The sequence below is a fragment of the Drosophila erecta genome, unplaced genomic scaffold (genome assembly GCF_003286155.1).
Source record: "Drosophila erecta strain 14021-0224.00,06,07 unplaced genomic scaffold, DereRS2 tig00000021-arrow-pilon, whole genome shotgun sequence".
NCBI lineage: Eukaryota > Metazoa > Arthropoda > Insecta > Diptera > Drosophilidae > Drosophila > Drosophila erecta.
Window position 1 is genome coordinate 16,599,424 of NW_020825198.1, and position 21,141 is coordinate 16,620,564.

Below are 21,141 nucleotides of genomic sequence, written 5' to 3' on the forward strand. Positions count from 1 at the left end.
CAAATTTAAAAACAATTGTAGATCTGAATTACTTAACATTAACCTTGTTTATTGGTATTCATTTTCTTTGATGGGCTCCTGGCTTCATAGCAGAAGTTCCAGTCCCTGCTTTCTATACCATACTTGGACTTTAAAATGTAATTTTGATAGACTTCCGATCGGTCAATAATCATATTATCATATAGGCCTCCTTTTGCAGAGTTACTCTTTTGCAAAAACATTTGGAATGTGTCTGTATATAATAACATTTATACAATATACATTGATTGGATTTTTTAAGGTTTCAGTTTTTAGACTTTTTAAATATATTATGTTGTCTTTTTATTTAATAGTAAAGCGCGATTTTTACGGACTAACATTATCATTATTACGAATACACATACAGTTATACAGAATAGAAAATTTAATTTGTTTAAAAATATGCATCTATAAGATTACAAATATTAACTTTTTTAATTTAATTTTTTCGCCTTTAGTTTTTTTTTTGCTGTGGGCACGTATAGAGGAATAGCGCATAAAAATAACAATTATAAAAAGTTTTCTCTGCATATACATACAAGATATACTTTTGACTCTATAGTTTTAATAGTTAGTTTGGATTCTTCTCTCTCAGTTTGTAAAACGTTCTGAACTTTTTACAATTGTCGGCAATGTAATAAATATATTTATATATAATTTGGACTCGTTTGTTAGGTTCGTGTTTTGTTCACCATGCGCAGCTTTATTTGGATCCTTTCTTCTCTGCATGTATAAGGTGTGTGTGTTGTGTGTGAGTTTTGGCGCCTAGTTAAAATACATACGAAATAACACTAAGCTAGCAAAAATGATTATAATACAAAAGCAAACGAACAAATAAGTACACGATCTGCTGGCGGTGTTATTCCAAGTGAATGCAATGAGGTTGCGGTTGTGCCGCTGATTTCGCTGCTGCTGCTGTTCAAGTCGTTGTTGGTGTTGATCTTGTGGTTCTTGTGATGTGTGGAATCGTTGTAGCTGCTCTTCCTCCTGGCGCTGCAAAAATTGTTGCTGCACCTCCAGCCAAAGCCATTCGCTTGCACTCCCGTTGCCGGTGTTATTAATCAACTCCAGCGAATCCTTGGCTGCCCTCGATGGCCTTAATCAGTTTGTCCTTCAGTTGCAGGTAGCCCTCATAGGGTGGCAGGTCCAGGCGATTGAAACTGTCGATATTGAAGAATAATCGTTAGCAAAAAGTTGTTAAAAGGGGGTTGGACTCGGAGCTCACCAGGTATGTGCCCTTGGAAAGTTATTAGGAGTGCCCCACTTCTCGATGGTAAACATCTGGGGGCCATTTGAGCCATACAGCTCCTTGAAACCGTTCATGGGCACGCGTGAAGTGCCCGTTACAAATTGCAGCAGACGAGAACGCATCTCGTTGGAGAAGGAAAGTACGGCCCTCCAGAACCACTGGATAATTATATGATTCATGTGGTAGTCGCCTTTGTACAAAGTATTCTCGCGCCAATCCTTCACATCGATGTTCTGTATGCCACACATAAGCAGCTCCAGTTCGTGCTCGTCGAAAATCTTAATAAGATTCAGCGGAATAATCGATCCAAAGCCATCCAGGAACGACGACATCTGCTCCTTGACACGTGCCACAAAGCGCCACTCGATAACCAATCTGTAAGGGAAGAAATTGCAAGTGTTTCAGCCATTAAAGCTAATATTTAAGCTTAATATTGATGGCACTTACTTTATGTATTCATCCTTGTTTTCGTTAGTCACGTCTATGTTGGCGCCGCCGGGCTTTAGTTCGTGCTGACTCTTCTGCCCAAAAACGTCTTCATCCAGGCAGAAAGTCAGTTCCAGAATGCGGGGATCGTTCTCCTTAATCCACATCAGCGAGTTGTAGTACTCCGTGTCCACGGACTCCATGTCCTTTAGGTCAATGGGCTTCTGCAGCATCATCTTATAGAATGGACGAATGAAGAAGGCATCTAGCAGCTTTCCGTGATAGACAGCCATGCCCGCAATACGGCCAATAAATCTGTGATGTTTATAAAACTGTTACCAAAAAGATTTACTTTCAAAATGAAATATCTTACTTAAAGTAACTTAAGTGCTCCTCGTTGCACAAGCCGCTGCCATTGTTTATCTGGAGCGTGTAGTTGTCCATGGCCGAGTACTCGAAGAGTCCGTAGTACGGATTAAACATTTCTTTTGATAATAGATAAAACCATTCCCTTGCAAGGCCTCCATAATCTGCATTCAAAAAACATGACTTTTATTGGGATTCAACATTAATAGTGTTTACTTACCTAAGCCAGTTTCCCCTTCAAATTCTACCCATAATTTAGTCTTTAGTAAATCGGTCTTCGTCACCGAACTAATAATTCTGTATGAATCCTCCAGTATCGACGTGCGACGAATACGTATCTCAAATTTATTTGGTACATTTGTCTGGAAAAAAATATTAAAACAATTAATAATTTAATTTAATCACCAGACTATTATTCTTTATGTACTAACAGGCTTTCTAATGTGACTCTTGAAATACTCGTATTTCTGCTTGTAATCTCGAGAATACGGCACAGCCTGGCCGGCAATATTTGGATTGGACAAGCGAGGATCCTCCCACTGGGTGGTTCGCGTGTCTGCAACCAGAGTTTAGTTAATTCATTTGTAGAAAGTAATCAAATGTGAATGGCTCACTATGATCTATATAGAATACACGTCCATCGGTGTGTACCCGCTCCTCCCAGCCCTCCGGCAAGGGACCCAGGTCGTCCTCGACGCGACGAGTCTGATTTGGCATAGGGCTGGCCCGTCCGTTGCGCGGATCTATCCAAGTGGTCCGCCTGGACGCATGGTCAATGAAGAACGTCCTTCCGTTGGGGGCCACCTGCATCGACCAGCGCGGTGGCAGGGGTTCCTCTTCACCTCCAGCATTCTGCAATACAAGATCGCCATTGAACATTAGCCACTTCACCTCCAGCTCTACCTTTGGAATATCCTTGGCACATGCAGATAAATTATCTGGAGATCAATTTGCGTTTTTTCGTGTGCATAAAGGATAGGAATAAAGAGGGGAATCGACTTTACTTGTTCCATGGGAGGCACAGCTGCGTTGTCTTCCTCGGAATTGCGTCGTGTGGACGGAGCTGAGATGTCAGAGGGATTGTGGCTATCTGTGTGATCGGTGTCTTCATTCTAGTCATTGGTGGATCGATTATTTTATTGATAAATGTATACATATAGATGCATTGCATTGCGTAACGTATTTTTGTTTGTTGGTTTTGGAAGAAACAGAAAAGAAGTGTTGATGAAATTAACAACAAATTCTCAAATTGAAAATTCTATAAAAACACAAGTTAAGCCACAAATGCAAACATACAAAATATTACAACTAATCGAATAACTTAGCTGAAACTAGGATTACTCAAAAGCTGCAGTTGAAAGCATTATGAGGGTAAGTACCATGATATACTTGGGTTTACATGCAACATAGACACACGTATGTTGGGGAGCAACCGGATTGGTCTTTTTGTTGCTTACCGCTCCTCCCGCTGAAATCCCCCATGCCCTAAAACAAACAAATATGCGTATTTATCTAACACTGACAGATTTTGAGACGCCAAATAGTTTGAATTATCCAACAAAAATGACCGAAAGAGAGAAGACAACCAAGTTTTGAGACTACAAGTGCAAAGATACGAGTGCGGATGGGAATGTGCTGACCGATGGCTGATGTTGCTGGTGTCTCTGAACCCGATGTTGCGGCTCCTGCTGACGATGATCCACATCAAGCTACAAGTGAAATGAGTGATTTGGGTGGTTTGTTCCATATTTAATAGTGAGATGAGTGTGTGCTTAAGACTTGCTAACCAATATTCTATTCTGCTGCTGTTGCTGTTGCCGCTGCTGATGCTGCTGGATATGCATTTGCATCTGCTGTCGCCGCCGTTGTTGCTGCAGTTCCGCACCGCCGGCCATGTTGCACGCGGCCCGCCGCGTCAACAGGTTGGTTATGGCCCAATCCGGCACTCCGGGAGACTCGCGCACCGGCCGCAGGTCGTTCTGCAAACTGGTCGCTGAGATTTCGGGCTGCCTATGGGCGACAGGATGTCGCAGGGAATTGTAAACAAAACTGAGTTCATGAAAGATAGAGCACAACGTATGGCGATTAGGAAGCTGGCTGCGAAGTGAAGGAGCCTTGGGGGTTGGGAGGATTGTTTGGGTACGGACAAAATACCGACAAAAGGCTGAGGGATCTTTTGGATGGGTGCTGCTAACGCATAGCGGATGATATTAACCTGGTATGGTCCACTGTTGGATCTGTCTGATCTGTCTTGACGAATGGCGCATTTTGCATGGCAATGTGTGCGGGAATTCCATTGTTGTTTGTTGGGGTGTTGGATGGTGAGATCGTTGCCGGTTGGAGAGAGGTTGCTGCTGTTGTTGGAGTATTTGCTAAGCCAGCAGCATTGTTATTGTCCTCTATACTATTGTAACTGATGGAGTCCTACGTATATACAGGGGATTGTTAATGATGGGCACTAGACGCTACACATCTACAATTCTAAATGGGGTATCAATCAAACCGGTGAAGGTAAAGCCACAACGATCAACGGCAGTGGGCATCTCACGATTGGAAGTTATAAACTAGAACCCAAACTTGATGCCATACTACTAACATCTGGTCTGGAATCTAGCGATACTCTTAGTCACCAGTAAAAAACTTTATCATTACGAATATGCGTTTCAAGTACAAGTTCCTATCGAGTATATCACAAGTTTGCGCGCTTCGGGATGTGGCTGACGGCTGATCTGGGTCAGGTGTTGGAGGCTGCAGCTCTGCATTATCCTCCGCCTCGTCAACGTACTCATCTGCCTCTGCATTGCCGTGCAGCTCGCCGCAGTGCAGACAATTGGCCTGATTATTCTGAAGATCCACCATCTCCTCCCCGTTCTCAGCCACATCCTCATCTTCGCTGCTCTCCTCGCTGGCCAAAATCTCCATGTGAGCAGCGTTCCTCGGCCTCTGAGGTTTGTGGTTTTATTATTGTGTTAGTCGGTTCGAGTGCGTTTTGAGTGTGCATTGTGTAATGGGTTTGTGTTCGATGGGGAAGTTTAAGAGATCATGCACAAAAATCAATCAAATCAATTGCTCATCACACATGCAAAATACCATAATACATAGTTATACGTCTTTGTTTTTACAGATATATCAGAACTTACAAATTTTCCTGTGCTTAACCAACTTAAACTTAAAAGTGCCCCTAGGGTTTATAGATCCAAGCTTGTCCACTTACCGCCAACCGTCCAGACTCCGTATCGTCCACGCTGATGTGGAAACGTCTCTGGAAATCCGAGGCCAACTGGTCGTCAGTGGATTGGCTACTGTTGCTGTTTAAACTAAGTAAGGATTATAATATGAGATATGTTAACCAAACGGTGGATTTAAAGTAATCTTCTTTTTCAGGGTTATAAATAAATCATTATTTACATTGTAAAAAGCTGTTCCTACATTTTCTGAATAACCTTTTGCCTGTTTATCTTATTCTTCTTTATATTTAAAGCAACTTGACATTAATCTTTTAGGGCTAAAGATAAATGTTAGGCGAACAAATATCAAATTGATGTTGTTTACAGAATTCATAAAAAGGCTTACTCAAGTACGTTCACTTTAGTGAAATTTAGGGAACAGTCTTTCTGAATTCAACCCATATCTGCACGCCCAACTTACACAGTAGGCCTCTCCCATTGCGTCGTCCTAGCCGTGTGATTCACATAGTACGTGCGCCCGTTGGCATCCTGGCGCTCCTCCCATCCAGCGGGTAGGGCATCGTGGCCACCAGAAGGAAAGGGGTGCTGCGGAGCGGGAATGCCACACGATTATTATTTGCATTTCAAAGGGAATAAGGACACTTACCGGCTGGGCGGACGTCTCACCGGCATTAGTGGCCTCCACGTGCTCCCACTCGCCATCGCTATTGCTGCTAGATGGCTCGCTCTGCTCCCGCGTCTCCCGGATAAAGGCGTGGTAAATGCGCAGGGTGCCCTTGATGCGGGATTTGGCGCTGCTGGGCGAAGGGCAGGGGAGAAGATAAATTTTAATGAGCCAACCAAACAGGTGCACAGACACCGCCACCAATACCAGGCCCACACGGGAGAAACACAGACGCGCACGAGTTAAAAACAATAAGTTTTATACTAAGCGTCAACTAAAAATAAACTCAACAGCGAATACACAAATGCAGATACATATGGGTTACTATGGATTACGTCGCGTTTCACAACTTTAAAGCCGCTTTCACTTTACTAAATGCCAATAAGGAAGACAACACACTCGATAAGAAAGGTATTTGTCGAAGCTCTTAATCAGCGAAATTTTTAATCAAATACATTCTTGACAGTGAGTGACTCACTTTTTTAAATAGTTAGACGACGGACAGGGTAAAATATAGTAGAAATGGGAAGAGCATTGTATATAAAATACTTTTAGTTATAAAAGATTGAGATATTGTAAGTTAACTATGGATGTACACAATAGGTAGTTATTATATATGAGATGTGCTGACACTGCGACAAGGCAGATACATTGAACCTCCAGAAATAAGCAGTGTTTTGATTAATGCGGTCTTAAAGTTGTGAATAGCAGTTAATGTTCGATTGAAAAGCGATTCTATTCTATTCAAGGGTACGTGGAGTGCTCTACTACGATTACGACAAATACATTTGCAAATTATAATTGCAATTAAAGACTGCACTTGGGCGGAAGGGGCATGGTGATAAACAACAAACAACGTAAGGCCGGAAAGCAAAACACGTAAACTCTATAGCACTACAACAGATTCTCTACGGGCTGGGAACTTAGACGAGATCTTAGCCTTCTTCACCAATCTATTAACAATTCTGCCTTAGTTGTTTTTTATACATAACTAGATTTTATGGCTATGTAGTAGTGTGTAAATCAACTGAAATTAAAGAAACAAAATCAAACTGCAAATGATATAAACCTACCCTACTGACCTGCGCGGGCGCAGAGTGTAGCTTTGGTCACCGATGGTGCGACCCTCCTGCTCAGTAGGCAGATTCACCAGGGTCAGCTCCACCATGCCCAGGAAGTCGTCGCGTGTCAGGCGATTCTCGTCAAATACTTGAAACACAAGCTTATGCTCAGACGGTTTAACCTGGTGAAAAAGTAACAATGGTGAGTTAGTAGGTGACACAATTACTTATGATGCATGCTTGCTAACTTACTCTAAATATGAACTCTTCATTCCAGATTGGATTCAATGTCTGTGGAGAAACAGATCAAATGAATTAACATTAGTTATCAACAGAGGATTATGCTATAAAGGGATATTGCACAAATATCCAGAGCTTTTGGATAACACAAAAGAATAAATTATAACTATACTTAATAACAATTTAAACAGCTTAAGAGTGATCATGATGTTCACAATACATTTTTATATTATCTAAAACAATTAAACTGGAACTCACTTCGAAATAAAAGAATAAATGCATTATATCAAAAGGTGTTCTGCTCCTGAAAACTTGTAATCTATGTGTAATCTATAAACACTTGTGTTTCATGCCCAAAGTAGATATCTAAGCATTAGTCATAAAGTCAACACGACACCGATAACCACTGTGTGATTTACATTTATAAACGAACAATCAGGGCCAAAAAGCCTTCCACTGCACCTTTAAAATTAAAGGTAATGTGGCAAGTAGTGCCTAACATAATCGATAAGACAAACTTCTCCGATTGCCCTTGTCCCCAACATAAGACGGTTTTATGTTAATGCTTTAAGGGGTTTTATGTTTACCTTCTTTTTGGTCTTCGTCAAAACAGAGTCAATATTAATATCACCGTTGATTGTGTTCAAATCGATTCTGACATACGGGTCGCTGTGGATGAATGCATTCAATATTCAGTTATCCCAATATAATTGGCTTAATTAGCAGCTGAATCACTCACCTGGCGCCGAATATATCCTTTTTGGCCAGCGACTGGCCGCTGAGCACAACGATTCGCAGGTGACACGAGTCCCCAGTGTCGTTCTGAAAAGGGGGAAAAATAAGAGAAAAGCGGAAAATTAGTAAAAATACAAATTAGTAAACCAAAGTAGCCGCACAAATGAGACACTTGTGCACGCATCGCTGGGCAAAAACAGCGGACAGGAATTGAATGGCCCAGAGGAGCTGGCTGCGTCACATGGAGAATAAATAAGCCGCAGCAGTGACCCACGCAGCGTATGCTTGATGTCCGCGATTACGCATACGCCGCGTATGCTGGCCTGGGTAAAATTTCATGCTTTTTATGGTCGACATTGCGACCGCGCTGAAGTTCGTCATAAATGTTCCCTGAAGGATATGCATTATACATTCGCGCTCATAATTGCTTTTTCATTCGCGGCCAGATAATTCCCACGACCTTGACACGAGCACCGCCCAGAAAGGGGCGTAGAAGTTCAAGAGAGTCATCAAGCAATTGTCTAGTGCAGAGAATGCGGCCCAAACTTGAGCTAAATTGCGTGTTGTGATTCACTACGGGCCTCGGGGGCTCTCGGGTCTAGAATTGCGGTTGCGGCCCAGTTTGCAGTTGGCATTTCTCGTTGAAATGCGAAACACAATTTTAGGCATCCCTCAAAATACATTTCCCATCTGAATGTACTTTGTGGCGATATTAGAGCGGCTCGAGAGCACAAAATTGGGTTAATTGAGCGAGAGTTTGATGGCAGACCTCATAACTTAGTGGCTTTTCATGTCATAAATTAAATTGTAGGATTATTAAAGCTTTGTAAATAAATTTTTACTATAATTGTAGTTGATTTTAACGGCAGAACTGTGTATTAGACGGCGAAAATAGTCTCAAGTTTGCGAAACTGGTTTTTATTAATAAATTTTGGAAAACGATTTTGAGTAAAAAATATACAAAAGGTTTTTAAATGAAAAAATAACTTTTTATTAAGTCGTATGTGTATTATTCTTAAAAAGCATGACACGAAATAGCAATACCTCTATCCCGTAACCACCCACTATTCTGGATCGGGGAGCAGCAAACTTGGTCCATTCTTCCAAGTCAAACATAACCCATTTTATCCACTCATCTCGGCTGAGAGCTAGCACTTGTATCCATTAAAAGGCTTTCCTATTAAATATTCAATTTGCCCACATTGTTTATAAAGTGAGGAGCAAACCCGAGTGCCCCGCTGCCCCCGCTCTTCGGGGCTGACCAGACGGCGCCATATCTATATCCGAACCCCCGTGTATCAGATATCAGAGGCTCGCATGTTGCGGCTTGTTGGCCGCCTGATGACCCTGAATGTGTTAGTTTCTAGACCCTATATTACATGTGCCATTTCGTACACTCTCTGGGGAACTATTCCGTTCTGGTTCTGTTTTTTTTCTGTTTTTTTCTGTGACGGGTTGTATTTTTATTTATGCGCTGCCAGTTCCGCATTTTCCATGAACTTGTACTATTGATTTTCACCGCATGGGGCTAGCTCTTTAAAATAGCCGCGGCTTTTCCCACTTGTGCAATAGTTAAATATACAGAGAGAAAAAGCTTTGAGTAAAATCGCAAGTTACTTTAAAGTACTCCAAACTTGTAAGAATATTCGTTGAATATAATAAATATGGCCCGGTGTAATATTGAAGATCATGATTGCAACTCAAAGCAATCATTGAAAGTTAATAAATTACAATAAATATTTTGATGATGAATGTTTCTAGTACTGCAGTTTTTCCTAAAGAATTTTATCAAAATTGTTTGAAAAAATATATAAGTGTTCTTCTCGCCACGAACTATGATTATAACTATAATGGGGTAATGCCATTAAGTACACACAGTATATTGATGAGCGAAATAAGCTAATGCGCATTATTAAACGCCAGATGCCTCGTTGTCCAGACTCGATTATTGCTTGGGCAAAAGGTCCAATCAATCAGCCTAAGCTGGTGACCCTGGAGTCGAGTAATCCCCCAAGGTCCTAACAGGATCCTTTCGCACGCCTTCACTGCCCGTGCAGCTGTTACAGTTCCCCTTCTCGACTCAAAGACTCTGACAGAGCCACGTCGTTGCTGGCATTAAATTGATTTTTAGCCATTAAATCTGGGACCGAGGGAAATTAGCTTAAAACGGTTCTTGCGGTTTAAGCCTGTTTGGCGCTGGATTGACAGTTGGTTTTGCCAAAGAGGCGGGCATGACAGGAAAAGCGTTAATTAAAAGGGAAGTCCGACGTAATGATCCGCATTTCACTGCACTGCCATTTTATCTTCCTTTAATTGTCTGCCATACAGTGGAACCACTCTTAATCAAACCATTCTTCAGGTTTACAAATTGAATTATTAAATAATTTAAAGGAAACTTTAAATGGGAACTATATAAATCCTTAGTACTAATCAAGTCAGTTTTTTAATTACTCTTTGAGAAAATAATTCTAATAAAAAACTTATTGCGTTTGGCCCCTAAATGGTTATGAAATAATATATTTTATGTAAATCTGTGGAGCAGTGGGTCATTTGTTTATAGGCAATTCCCCAAAACATTTCCTCTTTAAAAACCATAGTTCACTTTAGCCAAACCCGCCTACTTATTGGTTTTGAATGTGCTTTGTGTACACTTTTTAATCACGAATCGCACTGATACGGTTGCAATGTTCTTGGCTATTGGAAAGCTGAAATCGTGGCCGAAATCGGTTATCAATGGGCACATAGCCAAACGCTCATTATCGGAGTTGGCAAGCCGTTGACTTCACCATTCGGTCGACCATGTGACATACAACCAACCTTTCTCCGTTTCCTTGCCATCAGTCCGTCCAATCGCCACTTTTCCGCCCTGCTCAAACTATTTCACATTCGCCATAGTCTGCATCCATTTTTATTTCCGTCCCCACCGAATGAATAATGAATTATAAAAATATATATGTGAATAATCATTCAGCTGTGCGCTGATAAGCAAAACCGAAGAAGAGAGGAAGCGTTTTGGTGGCCGAAAGTGAAGGCGCTCGACAGAAGCCCAATTCTGTGGCTCTTAGCGATTCCTCTGCTGTTCAAACATACGGCTTAAGCGCAAGGCTGATGAGAGATAATAAAAATACCAGTCAACAGCGAAATTAAACAAGCTCGAATATCAATTGTTACGTTTTAATGCGCACATAGGGCAAAGTGAAATTTCTTCAGGCCAAAACAGAATGTGGCCTTAAGCGTAGTCGCTGCCATTAACCTAATTGATTGGTTGCCACCCATCACTTGTCACTATTTCCAGAGGTCAATGCAAATTCATTACACAAATCGACATTCTGCCGTGCATCTGGGTTAGATGATATTTTGCAAGATAAGTTTTGAAAAAAACTATTTTTGGAAGCAATAACCAGAAAGAACTAGCCACAATAATATAGAAAATGTATTCACTTTATAAGGCATAGCAATGTATGTGTCAAATAAATTGATGACTATAAATAAATTTTTCTAATGTGACGGCAATATATATACATATACATATGACGTCTGTAAGTACAAACTAAAGGTTGTGTTATCGGAAAGATAAATTATTCCTTGAAAGATCAATCTACATATAAGGGTCAGTAGTTAATTTATAGCGCATTTCAGGGTCATCGAAAATGTATCTCAAATATTTCTGTGCAAGCATGCTATTCATTTCGGACTTCGATTCCTGATCATTAAAATAAATTTAAAAATTAAAAATATTTATTAGAGAATCTCATTAACCGGGGAGCCTTGGTCCGGAAAATCTCTGGAGATTTTGCGGAGAATGCGGAGAGGATTACTGGGCGGCGGGCTGAGGAACGGGCTGAACGTGAGGCACATCAAAGGCGGCTCGATTAGCGGTCGAAGAAAATGAGCACACTCACACTGAGGCTCGAACATTTGCATATGTACCATTTTCACGTAGTGACGAGAGAGAAGAGAGGCGCTACTCTCGGCAGTTACTTACATCACTGTTATTGTAGCCATGGATTTGGCCATCTTCGCTCGTCACCGATGGCGATGTTGTTGTTGACTCGGCCATTTTTACTTTATTTTGTTTGATGGGGATTTCGATTTGGATTTTGCCTCCGTTTTGGACTTTATTCACTGCCGATTTTTCTTCCGCTGTTTACGTTTCGCGTTTGTGTTAATTTTCGTGCACGCCTCTCAAACTAAATTGAACAATAAATTGCGAGAGTTATATTATAAACAAACACACAGAGCATAAAAATATTGGCCGCGTTTGGCGGTTTCAACTGCTCAAAACGAGTTGGTCAAAAAGGAATTTCATATTCTTGCAGCCTTTTTTTTTGCGTTCTTTTTACTTGGTTTTCACGGTTTTGGCGCACACAAGATTTATTTTGGTATCTCGACGAGCTTTTTGATTTTGCTTTTTGCTTAGCTGCAAGCTGCATACGGCGACAAAAAGGGAACAGGTTCCACAACAATTGCCGTTTTGTTTTTATTATGTTTATTGCGTATACGCAATGTTGGTTAGGGCCAAAGGGGGCAGGGCAGCATTAGGCTCGCATTCCAATTTTTTTGCTCTGTATGACTAATAGACGAGAGAAATGGGGAACATTTTCTGCATTTGATTTGATTTAAGATTTCTCGATTGTGCCGAGCGTGAACTGTTGCTTTACGATACGTACGCTTATGTGCTGATTTTTTTATATAATTAACACATTTCAGGGGTACTGTGCAATAAATTTATCTATATAATCCACCGATTTGTGCGTGTGTGGTGGTACACTGTACAATATTTATAATTCAATTATTCACTTATTTATCTTTTATTAACGGCCCTAAGCGATGGAAACAATAACAACAATAACAAACGGCTCACTAACACTATTGCGAAAACATGTTCTGAGTAAATGTCTGCGTCTCTCGCTCGCTCCCGCAGCGAGTGTGTGTGCGAGCGGAACAGCAACAGCAACACTGGTCGGCAGCCGCAGCGCAAAACACGGAACTTGGCGCTTTCGCGTTCTAAGCTAAAGTGAAGGCAGCTCCCACGAAAAGTGTGGCCAGCGCGGGGGCCTAAAAGGCTGCCCACTGCAGAGCTTTCATCCGGTCTAGTGTGACCAAAGGATCGGAGGAAATTATTCACCTGATGGTCGGCTCCACCGGCACAAATTATATTTTTAAAATATCGATGACTAAAATAGAGCGATGACTTGATTTTAATAATCACACAATGTATTCAAATTAGCCATAAAAAGTAAAGTTTTTATTTTATAAAAAAAATACCAAAAGAGAACTGAATACATTTTTCAACACTGAAATACCAGCTTCTAGCTGTTGGCTGAAAGCTTTTCAAAGTGACAGCTAAGCCCTTGTACTCTTTATCTCTTCCATTCCCTCTCGCGTTTACTCACTCACACTTTGGACAGCTGCCATCGAACAAGTGTCCTAAAGCAAAACAAAACAAAAACAGCTGATCGGCTGCGCCGTGAGTCGCTGTGAGTAGAAGTAATCTATGTGTAAGTGCGTATCTGTGTGAAGTCCGTATTTTGGGTTGGGAATTCATCATTTCCATTAATGGTTTTCAGCTAAATAGCGCATAATCACCTATAATGGACAATAGATTGCCCCACGGGCTACTGACGCAATGGATTTAAATAAAAACGAGCGAACTTGACCAACTGTTGACTGATAAGCGGCACATTATTGCAATCCCATGAGGAAATCGTGACGTCGAATGGCCTGACAAGTGCGTCGATTGGCCGACGTCACCACTTGCCGGCTGACGTGCAAATTGGATTAAATAACCCAAGTAACAGAGCTTAATTAGCGGGGGCATACTACTTTTGCCGGCACAAACGCTCTAATGAAGATAAGCCATTCATTCATGCACCTCCCCTTTTTTGCCCAGGAATTCCGAACATTTCTGACAACGCTTCAATGAGCTAGACAAACTGAATTGGAGTGCCGTCAAATTATCGCTCATTTAGTGAAAGCAAACGGGGAATTCAACAACAAAAAAAGAAAAAAAGAGATACTAAAAAAAGAAAGTGAAGAACCACAAACCAAATGAGGTCTTTCAAAATTTTAAAAATTAAAGCTATATATAATATTCTGTCGCAACCATACAAAAATTCAAATAGATAGGTATCATAAGTTAACAGAATACTTTTTTCCCTGTGCAGTCAGAAAACCATAAAGAGTACGCACACAACATTCAAGAGGCGCCGGCCAAGAATTGTGTTGATAAATTAAATTAGCTTCGAAGATGCTAATGACTGCTCAAGTGGCTAGCATCTTTTGGCGAATTAAGATAAATAAATTAGTTTAGTTTCCGTTCGGTCTGAGATGGCGAGCGAATTATTTGTTTATACAAGTGAGCAAAACAATGGAATAGCCCATTCCAGACACTAAGTAAACAAGAATGATGCCAGTTTATTTTCTGGCGGTTTCCAAATACTTTCGGAAAGCCTAAAGATGCGTTTAACTTTTAAAAAATCCGCAAAATATTTAAATTTTTTATAATATTATAGTAATTGGCAACATAAACAATAACTAAACGATAAACTATAATATTCAGTATTATCGCTTCTTCCAATTGAAAGTAACCCTTGTTATTATAAAAGGCGAAGTCGAATGCAAGTCACTCCTCATACAACATCTTACTTGATGGCTGATATAATGCAATGGCCTTCATTACACCGTCTAAACTAGTCATTGGATAACAATAAGTACAGCTATCTGAAGGAATTGTAGAATTGTATACCCCATTTTATTACCCATGAGTGGAGTGAAATCTACAGTTCATCTACACGACTCAGCTGTTTGGCAAGCTGCAGATTAGATTAATAGTGAAAATGTCGTAAAAAGAAACACTAAATACAGCGGAGTTTGATAAGCACGAAAAAAACCCCAGGCACCACCCACCAAAAAATGGCGGATACATTGTGGGTAGCACGAATAGGAATAGTTTGGCTTAGTATGGTATGCTATTTAAGTATGCCCTTTAAAGAGAGATACATTTATTGATTAGTCACTTTGCAACGAAACCAAAACAATTGATAAGAGTATCGTATAAGATGTCAGAGTAAGCCCTCACTATCTATTCAAAATTGATGAACATATACTAAGTGCAGGGTCACTATTTGGTGTTATGATAACTTATTTTGATAAAAATGCGGTTGTGTAACCCATATTGTGTTAATTCAGCCAGCTTTAGCGAAAATGCCTAATTTAAGTGGAGCCACATGCACTTTTCTAAAATTTCGATGGGTTGAGAAATAAACTGGCAAACTTTATGTAGAGCTATCTTTTCTCGAAGTCACTTTCTCTTATATAAACTTACCACTGCTGCCAACGATCTGCGGGGAGTGTGTCCGTTTCCAAATTCCTGCCGCGTTTGCTGTTGTCCCGCAACAGAGGCCGCCCGCCGGCGAGGCGGTGGGCGTGGCACATCGCCGCCGGCCGCCGAGGAAGAAGATGAGGGGGCGGGAATGGCCGCCGCGGCCACCAAGCCGCTGGAACGTGCCGACATTGTTGTGTTGTTGTTGTTTGGTTTTTGTTATAGAAGCTGCTGCAATGAAAAATAGAGGGAAGGAGAGGAGGTGAGTAAGTGCAAAGCGGAAGTGCAAATTAAGCGATAAATGACACGAAGAAGAACAAGAGGAGGCTGCCACAATGTGACAAGAGGAGAAAGGGAGTGGAGAAGCAAAGAAAAGAAACAGACAAAACGAACAGACAACAAAGACGGCAAACAAAGTGTACAACGGTACTTGTGCTAGATGCCATCTCTGTCTGCCGCCCTGCCCCCGTGCATGCATGTGCTTATGTGTGTGTATGTTGTGTGAGTGAGGTGTGGGTGATAGAGCACAAAAGCCAAACATTTTCTTGATAATTAGCCAAGCGCGAAGCCATGTCTTTGTAGACCCTATTTTGGTTAGCATAAAGTTTCGTCCAAGTTTTCCACTTACGTTTACACACGCACAAGCACGGTGCACTATATTTTCGCCCGATTTATGTATATATTTTGCGCTGGTATGCGTGTGGGCTCGCCTTTATCCACTATTTGCGGAAAATCATCACGTACTTCTATCACACGGCAAATTATACACTGCTCACTTTACAAGCGATTATCACTTTGACCGCTTCAGCGGCGCACATGCCTCAATCGTCGATATCGGTCGGCTACAGCAGCCTGTATATATGTCGCACGCGGAGTATAAAATAAAATTTAAGCACCGGACAGGAAAAATACACAAAACGGCGACAAAATCCAGAACAAAACTGCCAGAGTGACCGTGTATGCTCACTGAGAACATACCATAACACCTAGCAGCCTTTACAGTTGAGGGAAACACTTGTTAAATTCATAAAATATCTTGCAGGCTTATATCGAGTGAAATGCTTATCACAATGAATAAAGATTTTTTAAAACTACGAACCTTTTAGGTTTTTCTTGATTATTTATATCGTAAATAAACTAATTTGCCACGCAGCGAGTTTGGGTATTGTTGGGTATTATCCGAACACCGACGAACGGCCACACGCAAGCAGTGAAAATCCCAATGAAACGAGGAATCCAATAAGTTTTAGCCTCAAAGTGTTGCAATTGTTGGTGCATTTATCGATTTAAAAAGACAGAATACCAAAACCCTTGACCACAGAGCCAAAAAACCCCAAAACATCTAACATTTAGCCATCAAAACACTCGAATCAACGGTTGTGCAGCAGCAGGAAGAAGAGGAAGAGAGGTGCGTGGTGCGTAGTTAGTGCGAAATTGCGTATTAGAGAAGAAAACAACAACAAGCAGCTCAACGCGGGCCAACAAACATTTCGAACGAATATTGGTCAGGGGAGAACAAGCCGATCCAACGCGTTGTCGCATTCGCAGCGGAAGTACAGAAAACTGGTTACATGGGTCCGACGGATCAAGACTGGATCGGCTGTGCGGTGTCTATAGCCTGCGACGAGGTCCTGGGCGTCTTCCAGGGCCTGATCAAGCAGATCTCTGCCGAGGAGATCACCATTGTACGGGCTTTCCGCAATGGCGTGCCGCTGCGCAAGCAGAACGCCGAGGTGGTCCTCAAGTGCACGGACATCCGCAGCATCGATCTCATCGAGCCCGTAAAACAAGATCTGGATGGGCACACGGCACCTCCACCAGTGATAAACAAGCCCACGCCCGTCAAGCTGCCCCACTTCTCAAACATCCTGGGCAAGCAGCAGCAGCTCCAGCTTCAACAGCAGCAGCAACAGAAACAGCAGTTCCAGGAGCAGGAACGAGAACAGGATCTGCCATCGACGCCGCGGTCACGGGCCAACGACAATGGACGCGGAGCATCGAGTTCTTCGGGCTCACGTGGCAACTTTAACTCGGCGCTAAGCGATAAGATGCATCAGCTGAAGCTAATCGAGACCAACGGCTCAAATGGCACCCGAAGGTAATATTACCCCTTAAAGGATTGAAAGAATAGGAATAGTTGGATGTATTGCCAATAATATACAGATTAAATATAATTTGAAGGAAATTAGTTTCTTTTTTTTTTTTTTTTTTTTTTTTTTTTTTTGCTGTTTTTCGTAATTTAGTAGAAGTATCCTCAATCATCACGATTATCTTTAATCCTACAATGTTTTGCTCCATTAGAAAACTTTAAAAGGAACTAATACGGTTCCAGCATCCAGTTCATTTTTAAGCATTCTTTATGTTTAAATATAGCTTAGTTATAGCTTTAAATATTGCTTAGAATAAAAGGCAACAGTCGTTTTTAGATTGGTGTTGTTCCAACTGAGCGTACTATTTGAAAGCGTTCCATTTAACTTTTATATTTGTTTCGCCATCCAGAACACCGCAAACATCCCGTGCGTCCAGTGCCCAGCAGCAGCCGCAGATGTCAACGACTCCAAGCAGCGTGGCCGCCTTTTTTGGCAACATGATACCGCCGAAGGTCGAGGTAAAACTGGGCGCTTACGTGAGCAACCCCCGGGAAAGTTACTGCAGCAGCAGCGGAGACAGCGGCGAGGCGGCTGGTTTGTCGTTGGCCAGCAGCAAACCAATAGATATAGTCAGCAACGGAGACGGCTTTTACAAGCAGACGGCAGCCTCCAGCTATGGGAATTCAAATGGAAAAAGAAATGGCAACGCCAATAACAATGGAATTGGCAACGGAAATGGTTCTTATACCAATGGAAATGGGAATGGCAACGGCAACGGAAAGAACAAGCGGAACAGGGTGCGAAGGGAGAGCAGCATGCGGCAGCAACAGGTGCAGATGACTTTTGGCAGCGAGGCGGACGATCCACTGATTCATGAAGATTTCGATTTTGAGGGCAATCTGGCGCTTTTCGACAAGCAGGCAATTTGGGACGACATCGAGTCGACGACCCAAAAACCAGATGTGGTGCGGCACATAGTTAACAGTCATCATCATAAGCCAGAACAGAAGTACCGGCACGACGAGAACATCCTGGTCAGCAAACCACTGCAATTGCGCCAGATCGAAAGCATGTTTGACGGCAGCCAGGACTTCGTGACGGACGACGGTCTTATCATACCGACGATTCCGGCTTACGTTCGTAATAAAATCGAGATTAGTGCCGATAAGGCGGGTCTCTCCCTGCAGAGGCAGATCGACATTTTGGCTCGCGGGGCCAGTGATCTGGCCATTACACTGCTGGGTGGTGCCAGGCGATTGACGCCAGCCAACAACCATCAGTGGCCGAAGATTGTCATCATCTGCGATGGCGTCAAAAGTATGAGGTAAGTTAATCAAACGTATTTATAACTTCAAGGCGTGGACTAACATAATTCCTTTTAGAACAATTAACATTGGAGCAGCCACAGGTCGCCAGCTGGCTTCGCATGGGCTTACTGTTCTTCTGTATGTGGAGCAGGCCAAACTGCTGGAGCAGAACAGCAGCAGCGCTGAGATTTCCTTGTTTAAGGCCACCGACAATGTCATAGTCCACGCAGTAGACGGTGAGTTACAAATTATCCATAAAATGTAATTGTTCGAAAACTTAACTATTTACATTTTTTAGCCTTACCCACGCCAGATCTTGTGATATTATCAACTAACACCGCTAATTTATCCGATGCGATCAGGAAATGGCTCAGTGTAAATCGGTTAGTGAGCCCCCTTTAACCTAGAAAGCAACTTACGATTTTCCCAATTTTTAGCGCGTCGGTGCTTGCAGTAGACCCGCCGCCGTGCGGCATTAATGAGGTGGCTATCAAGTACTCCATACTACCCATACTACCATTAAATGGCATATCAACAGCAACATCATCATCTTCTGCTGCCGCCACACCAACGCCCATTGCTAGCACTTCGGCAGCAGCAGCGGCTAACAAATCAGCAGCAGCAACATCAACGAACAATTGTGGCAAATTGTATTTATGTAATCTAGGTATACCGGATAAATTCTATCGTGATTGTGGCATTAAGTACAAAAGTCCGTATGGACATAAATATGTGATACCGATTCACTCAAAGGACTGAAACAACGACAACACAAACACCAACATTTACAACAGCAATCAAACTGCAGCATCAGCAACAACTGCAATCCATTAAAACAAGAGTTAGCACATACAACAAAAACAATAACAATGACACACCCGCACACTTGTGATGATCATCAAGTCCAGTTTCCTGTGAATCTAGCTCTTAGTAGTCTTCTCTCATATATTACTCAAGTTAAACATTTTGTTCTACGGCGCGTACACATATAGTTTTTAGGTTACTTCACGCATCATCCCTTTAGATACGCCTAGTTATTATACCTATATTTTCTAAATTAATTCAAAACTGCCCCGGCCAAGAGCCAAACTATGATTAGTTCTCAATTGTACTCTATAGATTTTTTTATTTTCATTTTTAGCAACGACACTTCCTGTACAGCCCTCTGTTTTGAAAGCTAGTCCAGCATTTACAAGTTTATAAAGCTTTAGTTTAGGCGCACGCTTTAAGGAATTTTTCAAACATTCAATCCAAAATTCCCTAAGGCTTTAATATAATTTACATTCATTGTCCTTCCTGCAAGTGGTCTTCATAAACGTAAACAACAAATCAGGCGATAAATTGTTTGTAAATAACTATACAATTCTATGGGGAAAGATAAGATCATGTTAATTATTATCAAGTATGCGCGATAAATGCCAAATTCAATGTCTAATTTTAAGCATAAAATCAACAGCAAAAGCAACAACTATTGTACGATGTAATATGGAATACAAATCCAATTATAAATCAAATCAGATAGTTAAGTTAGATTCGTAAGCATACAGTGTTTAAACATTCAACAGACCATAACAAACAAAACAAAACTTATAAAATGAGAAACACTTTATATTATGTATAGAAGTAATTAAGATGTGTCTTTAAGCAAAACTAAACAAAGTCGAGAGCATAATTTTTTACCCATCGAATACTAAAAAGAAACCGCAACACAATACTTATACTATAAACCGTAGAACGATGAATTTTATATAAGTTTAAATCCAATCTAATAGTGCAAAATTTTAGAAGGTTGCGACTCAGCAAGGCAACCAAAAACTCAAAACAAACAACCCAAATTGAAACTACTTGTTGTATAAATAATAACTATAATTGTAATTGTAAACTCCAATCATGTTGATGATCATCTGCAAATTCAATTTCCAAACCCATCAGATTATATTGTAAAAGAGATTTGAATGCGGATCAATCAGCCGCCAGGCGGATCCGCAGTGACTGTTTTGCGTTAGGAGTAGAAGTGATGACCAGACCTTAAAGGGATGTTGGTGGTGAGAGCGGATGAGAAGGTTTTTCCAATACCACAGAAACAACAGATTTCACAGCCAAACGAATTAGCACCAACACAAGGAGAAACAACAACCAGATTTTGGTAACGCTTTAAAATTGTAAAAACATCTATTTTTGGGCCATTGAAATTGTTAAACAAAGAGCGAAAACCTAATTTTAAATTTACACTTAAAAGACAAAATTGTACGGAAATTCTTTTTTGGAACAAGAAATCAGGCAGAAAAAAAAAACGAATACAAAAAAAAAGTCCTTTCCAACGTAACAGCAATATTAAAAAATACAAAACAACACCGAGAAGCCTTCTCATGGAAGAAAACAAACTTTACAAATGTGTTTTATTTGGCGGTTTAAAAAGAAATAAAAATTATTAGTAAGTATGTTTTTATGATAATAATTTGCCCTTATTCCG

The 21,141-nt window shown here is 41.2% G+C and overlaps 2 protein-coding genes across 10 annotated transcripts; one reads left to right on the forward strand and one right to left on the reverse strand.

Annotated features, from left to right (window-relative positions):
- Positions 1–22: 22 nt before the first annotated feature.
- Positions 23–16,262, reverse strand: LOC6546442 (E3 ubiquitin-protein ligase Nedd-4). Of its 9 annotated transcripts, none has more exons than XM_015157609.2 (20): positions 15,900–16,262; positions 15,275–15,502; positions 7,952–8,034; positions 7,800–7,881; positions 7,225–7,263; positions 6,994–7,154; positions 5,894–6,041; positions 5,708–5,832; positions 5,274–5,376; positions 4,275–4,483; positions 3,847–4,108; positions 3,700–3,768; positions 3,064–3,171; positions 2,674–2,911; positions 2,491–2,615; positions 2,280–2,421; positions 2,067–2,223; positions 1,715–2,008; positions 1,244–1,642; positions 23–1,178 (listed from the first exon to the last, which is right to left on the reverse strand). In XM_015157609.2, the coding sequence occupies exons 2-20, from the start codon at positions 15,461–15,463 to the stop codon at positions 1,076–1,078; spliced, it is 3,036 nt and encodes a 1,011-aa protein (XP_015013095.1). In that variant the 5' UTR covers positions 15,464–15,502; positions 15,900–16,262; the 3' UTR covers positions 23–1,075. The 9 variants fall into 9 exon arrangements, with proteins under 9 accessions (XP_015013095.1, XP_015013084.1, XP_001972928.1 ...); XM_015157598.2 differs by having other exon boundaries at positions 3,847–4,069; positions 6,985–7,154; XM_001972892.3 differs by having other exon boundaries at positions 6,985–7,154.
- Positions 16,263–16,406: 144 nt separating this feature from the next.
- On the forward strand, positions 16,407–21,052 carry LOC6546443 (enhancer of mRNA-decapping protein 3). Its single transcript, XM_001972893.3, has 5 exons — positions 16,407–17,369; positions 17,771–18,685; positions 18,744–18,904; positions 18,967–19,051; positions 19,106–21,052. Exons 1-5 carry the CDS (start codon positions 16,843–16,845, stop codon positions 19,425–19,427), a joined length of 2,010 nt encoding a protein of 669 aa, XP_001972929.1. The 5' UTR covers positions 16,407–16,842; the 3' UTR covers positions 19,428–21,052.
- The last annotated feature ends 89 nt before the right edge of the window (positions 21,053–21,141 follow it).

Coding starts and splice junctions, on each gene's coding strand:
- LOC6546443 (XM_001972893.3), top strand. CDS start 16,843: ATGGGTCCGACGGATCAAGACTGGATCGGCTGTGCGGTGTCTATAGCC. Junction 17,370..17,770: donor GGCTCAAATGGCACCCGAAG/GTAATATTACCC, acceptor TTCGCCATCCAG/AACACCGCAAACATCCCGTG. Junction 19,052..19,105: donor AAATGGCTCAGTGTAAATCG/GTTAGTGAGCCC, acceptor CCCAATTTTTAG/CGCGTCGGTGCTTGCAGTAG.
- LOC6546442 (XM_001972892.3), bottom strand. CDS start 15,463: ATGTCGGCACGTTCCAGCGGCTTGGTGGCCGCGGCGGCCATTCCCGCC. Junction 7,882..7,951: donor AAGGATATATTCGGCGCCAG/GTGAGTGATTCA, acceptor ATTCATCCACAG/CGACCCGTATGTCAGAATCG. Junction 1,179..1,243: donor TTTCCAAGGGCACATACCTG/GTGAGCTCCGAG, acceptor CAATATCGACAG/TTTCAATCGCCTGGACCTGC.